This window comes from Cryptotermes secundus, unplaced genomic scaffold (genome assembly GCF_002891405.2).
Source record: "Cryptotermes secundus unplaced genomic scaffold, Csec_1.0 scaffold589, whole genome shotgun sequence".
In the NCBI taxonomy this organism is placed as follows: Eukaryota; Metazoa; Arthropoda; class Insecta; order Blattodea; family Kalotermitidae; genus Cryptotermes; species Cryptotermes secundus.
Window position 1 is genome coordinate 238813 of NW_019718279.1, and position 6000 is coordinate 244812.

The 6000-nt window shown below is 39.3% G+C and overlaps 1 protein-coding gene across 5 annotated transcripts in view; it reads left to right on the forward strand.

The window, feature by feature from the left end:
• LOC111875362 (thyroid receptor-interacting protein 11) overlaps positions 1 to 6000 on the forward strand; it is a 264752-nt gene that overhangs the window by 148362 nt on the left and 110390 nt on the right. For all 5 annotated transcript variants that reach the window (XM_033755822.1, XM_033755825.1, XM_023871565.2 and 2 more), the window contains 2 exons: positions 204 to 321; positions 2275 to 2364. In XM_033755822.1, the coding sequence (XP_033611713.1) occupies positions 204 to 321; positions 2275 to 2364 (208 nt within the window). The remainder of the gene's footprint in view (positions 1 to 203; positions 322 to 2274; positions 2365 to 6000) is intronic.

Below are 6000 nucleotides of genomic sequence, written 5' to 3' on the forward strand. Positions count from 1 at the left end.
GCTTATATGTATTCAGGCTTTTATGTGTGAAAAGTAACAGCTTCCCATATAATTCTCAGTTATTCCAGATTACTGTTAATTGCCTATGCAACCCCTAGGGGTAACATCTTGACAGAAGTACCAAAAGTATATAATGTCCAGTCTTCCCTGTTTGAGACAGATTGAGTAGGTGTGTATGAACATACAGTATGCTTGTTTTTCAGAGTCGAGAGGTAGAGATGAACATGAAGAAGCTACAGTTAGATGGAAAGCACTTGACTGCAGATATCATGGCCATCATCCACAAACTGGGTGATCCTGAGCAGCAGGAGCTCATACATGGTGAGAGTTAGTAACAGGCCACCATTCGTGAACAACACATCCACTAGCAGATGTTGAAACAACTATTGTAACCCCCATTTAAGGTTTCTTTGGCAAGTAGTGGATTGGAGCACTGAACTGAGGAAAATTTTAAATGGAGAAAATTTAACGCCGAGATTATTGAGGAGGAGTGACAGCATCTTAATCACTGAGGGCTGGATAGGGGAAAAGACCTTGTTACCATCACCAAGCCACATATCTCCACAGGAAGCTAATTTGATTGTACCTTCTATGCACAGGACATGTGTTGCGATTTCCTTGCACTCATCTGCAACAACAATGCCATGACAGACTAAAAATCCAACTGATAAATATATTCCCTTCTGTAGTTTCTTCTTTTCAGACTTCCACTCAAGTGCTGTGTTACTTACCAACATGTTTCAGTAATGTAAAATTGACATGTGTAGATGTGCTGTTGAAAGGCAACTGATAAGGAACATCAACTACCAACAACCTAAGAGCAACTACAAGTGCCCTAATATGGCTGGCAGAGCATGGTTACAAGAAACAGGAAAGTTTTACACATGATGCTGGTTTCAGTTCTTTTTATGTATGATCCTGGTATTTTATGGAGACCACAAAGTCTTGGTGGTGGTGCTGCTGCTGCTGGAGCTGTTTGGGTTGGGNCCAAGGGCTGAATGTCTTGTAAGTTTACAACACATTGGTGAACTTCTAGCACCATGTGCTCTGACTGAATCAAGAAGAGATGTATGAACCATAATGTTCCCTTCTTATGTTGGCCAGCGGTAAGGTGATACTGGCTCACTTTGAGAGAGAGTTGTGTCTGCATGGTTGGAGATTCACATGGAGGTGGCAAACAGCATAGTGGGACCAAATTTTAAGATTTCCTTCCAGGAAGGACAGCAGCTTGCCGTTAGTACCAGAATCTTCAGCTGTAGTCAAGCAGCCTGATAGTACAGGGTATTAGTGCTGCCACTGCGGACATCTGGTACCATGCCACCCTGCAGAGTTAGCATCTGGATAACTACATGGTGCTAGTTCTACAGGAAGTAGAGGCTGGACAATGTCCCAGGTGGAAGGACATCACTGTCCACAGTCCAGTCAGTAAGTTACTGGGCTCAGTGGAGCTCCCTAGCAGTGAGAGACACTTTGCTGGAGTGCCACTGGCAGTTGGCTGACAGATAGCTCAAGACAGTCCAAATAGCTCTTTTCTAGAACAGTGTGAAAGAAGTACCATAGAGCCCCATGGAGGATCTTCAGGAGGGCAGCTGGATATTAACAAAACCCCTGACATATTTATACAGGTGTAGTTCTGGCCGCATGTGAGGAGCAACATTGAGAGGTGGTGTCAACGATATGATGTCTTTGCAGCAAATCAAGGGCTGTGAACCCAGAGCAAGGGTAGAATGAGGCAATATAATGTTGGGTTACTGTTGAAGAGAATTGTTATCAACATCGCAGGACCCTTTCTGGAAAGCAAGAGGGGTATTCGATATATCCTCATTGACGCGGAGTACATCACCAAAGTGACCAGAGGTATATGCCATCCCTAACCAAAAGGCTTTGATGGCAGCAGATATCCTTGTGTCTGGCTTCTGCTGCTTTGGGGTTCCAAGGGAATCGCATGGCAACCAAGCCACCAAGTCACAACTCCCACAGAAGGTGTTATGGCATGAGAATCTGAACAACATGTGCCACCACTCTCTACCCATCTCATCATTGCTTTATTCATCTTAACAAAATTCCAGTATTATGAGGTTAAAAAATATTGTCCAGTTTCATTGTTTGGTAAGAAAGGCCCAAGTTGTTTCTGGTAGAGGTTCCCATGCATTATTCATTTTATGGTCTTTCCTTTAAAAGAGAAACTTCAAAGCTCGTTATACTGTTTTCTGGCCTTTATTGTGTGATTCTCTTTTATAAAAGGTATTTAATGTTCATGTTCTGTTTTTTCAGGTGTTCTAAAGGCTTTGGAACTTGAAAATCAGGTTTTGAAATTGAGAAATGCTCAGCTAGAACTTGCTGGAAATACAGAAACATTAAAAGGTTAGTTTGATATCTTTATATCAAAGTTTCTCTTTGAATCTATTTATAACAGTGCATCATTGGTGAAAACAAAACCAAGGCTTACTGTTAACCCTTTGCCATCTTTATTTCCAACCTCTCTCATGCCATTTTGCAAAATGCAGGAAGATTTAAAAAGGTAGTTTTGGATACCAAATTTTAATAATACTGACATCTGTGTGAACTACTATAGAAAATGTCAAAAGACTATAAAGATTTTGATTTGTTTCATTCTGGTCCATCACACTAACAATTACAAAGACAGAAACAAGTTTTCAAATGGTAAAACTTAAATAGTCACACTGGACGGAGTTGTTTTTGTCTTTGTAATTGTTAGTGTGATGGACCAGAATGAAACAAATCAAAATCATAGAAGCTAGTCAAGCTAAACTGGTAAATCAATACATCAATACAAAAAGGAAACTACTAAGAACCAATGCACATATATGGTTCAATCAAACTTGTCAAAACAAAAACATCTTACCTAAGTATTCCAACAACCTAAACTTAAAAGGGACAAGTAATGCTATAAAGCTAGCTCAAAAACAATTAACCAAACTTAGAATAAATAACGAATTAAAATACTTATATATTAAGAAACAAAATATCAACAATCAACTATACAAATTACGTTTAAGAAATGCACAATATTGGCAGACCAACTGGCGTATAATAGAAAATGATGTACAGTGGAACCTCGCTTAACGAGCATAATTCGTTCCAGAATCTTACTCGTAATGTGAAACACTCGTTAAGCGAAACAATTTTTCCCATGTAAATTAATGTAAAATACGATAATGCGTTCCATACCGAAAAAATACTCAAAAAATTTTATGTCTTAACGTTTATTCAAAGAAAATTATACAGTAAAACCTGTCTGAAACCGAATCTCAAGGGACCAGAAAAAATTTCCGCTGAAGCCAGGTTTCCATTTAATCAAGGTATACTATAATAACTAAACCAGGACATAACGTATTTGAGACGAAACAAAACAACATGCTTATTAATTTATTCACACTGTAATCATTGAACAGATGCAAACATTACACTGAACAGGAAAAAATTGCAGTACTCACTTTTTATAATTTTACCAGAACTCCGGCAGAGTTTTTTGCATGCAGTTTACTCTCTTGGCTGCCTGACTTTCCACAGACACTTTAGCTTGAGAAATTAGAGTAAGCATGTCTGAATCATTCCGTTGCACGGCAGACTCCTGCAATACCTTCAAACTATTGGCAGCTTCTTGATTAATCTTCAATCTACACTTTTCTTCTTCTGTCACAATGTCATTTTTCTCTTCTTCCTCTTCCTCCTCCACCTCTCTTCCTTTTCGATTTTCTCTAAAATTCTCAACTATTACATAGATATCCATTGTGTCTGGTTCTGTTTGCACATCTTTGTCTATGTTGATGTAGTCCTCAGCATTGCAGTTACTGAAAGCAGCTTCATTCATGCAATGTTGTCAGTCCTTGTGGTCATTCTCATTTTCTACACTAGGAGTAACTTCTACCATAGAAAATCCTGCTTTTTTGAAACACTGTGTCACAGTTTCTGCTAACAACTTCTTTACTGCTTGTCTTATCCAAATAACCGCATCTAGAACCGAGACAGTTCTTGCAAGTTCAGAGGCGGATGATTTAGAATCTCTATTGACGAGCGAAGATTGCATTAATAATTTACAATAGTGTGAGCCATCCCCTTACCCTTCCTGGTAAGGACAGGCTCATAAAAACGACTTGCTTGCCGCTGTGGTGCAATATGCCTCCCTAAGTTGGCACGGGGATCTCAAGAAAAGATGCCTTGGGATTGGCTGGTTAATGTGGGAACTCAAATCCAGGCAGAAAACAGGCAGTTCATTACTAGTTGGGCTGTCAGACAGAATGACATCATCAGTAAGCACAGCTCACACAAGTTCATAACACAATATGTATATTATATCATAATAAAAAGATATGGCATTAGAAAAGTAACATAATACAAACAAATGAATGATTAGCACAGCCCATGCCCAAAGAAAAGCTACAGTTGTGAAACAGAATTACAAGTATTAATCGTTTCTTGCATCCTGTTGTGTGTTTAATCAATAGTAGAGTGAATTTATTGACTACACAACACGTTTATTATTATCACTACATGTTTCGACCTCAAGAGGTCATCCTAAGGTGTATGAACACGGCTGTATAATTACACGCGGTCACATTCACTTTTCACTCATTCGACCATGTATCTTATCCAGATTTATGCTCACTAATATATCGAGTTCTTTTTATAAAACACAGGTTAAAATTATTATTCTATTATTCTAATCACGACAATGATCATAACAGATCCGGCAGCATCAGAGAACGTGGAAGAACAGCGAGACCTCACAAACAAGTAAAAGTGCAACCAATAACATAAGTTGAACTTTAATTCACAAACTTTTGACCAATAATAATAATAATAATTAAACTAGTTAAAAAAGAACTAGACACAGTTGTGAGCGTAAGTAAAATGAGACTGTAAACAACAAGTGAAAGTGTAACCGGTGACATGAATTGAACTTTGATTCACGAACTTCTAACTTTTAACAATTAAATTAGAATAATTTTAACCTGTGTTTTATAAAAAGAACTCGATATATTAGTGAGCGTAAATCTGGATAAGATACGTGGTCGAATGAGTGAAAAGTGAATGTGACCGCGTATAATTATACAGCCGTGTTCATACACCTGAGGATGACCTCTTGAGGTTGAAACATGTAGTGATAATAAAAAACGTGTTGTGTAATCTGTAAATTCACTCTTAAGAATTACAAGTCGCACACGCAACGCAAATATGCAGTAATCATTACCTATAGGTAATACCAAACACGTAAACCCAAATCATATTACCTCGCTCAAGCCAAATACCTTCCTGCTATACCTGCGAGGGCTCAGTTCCTCATGGTGCCATACCATGTGGCCAAAACAGAAATTTAGAACATTCAAAAAGTTAAAAAAAAAAACAAACAGAATTTTGCAGTGCAGGGGCGAACTGTCCCATCCGATGGCCACTCAGGAAAAGAGAGCGAGCAAACACGAACACTCGTAAGGAAGTGAAACGAAGGGGAAAAGCACATGACATATACGCCATCAAAGACCATATCCGGAAAGAAGAAACACTCGCCGGGGAGGGGGGTCAAAGATCCTACGCAACAGAACCGTGAAACACGGTTCAAGTGGACCTTAACACATTGCGGACCAGATGGGCCATATGGCCCTCTACGTTTCCAAGCGTTGCGGACCGGGCGGGCCATATGGCCCTCTACGGTCACGTTATATTGCAAAACGCTATATATCGCTGTGTGGCTTCGTTGAATCGTAACTACTGCGTAGATGACCTCGGGAATGATTGCTGCCTTATCTAGTAACTCGACCAGAGTCATTTCCTGTCACAACCTAAACAAAATTGGCTTTGTTCTAATCCAAGCTTGCACGTATGAACCACGCAGCTACCAGTTCAACATGGCTCAGAGGCGAAAGCATTTGCGATCTGTCGAAGGACAGGAAATATTAGATATGTTCTCCGATGAGCTATCAGATTTACCAACTGCTTCGTCTTCTGATAGCGAGGCCATTATCAGTGACAGTGACAGTG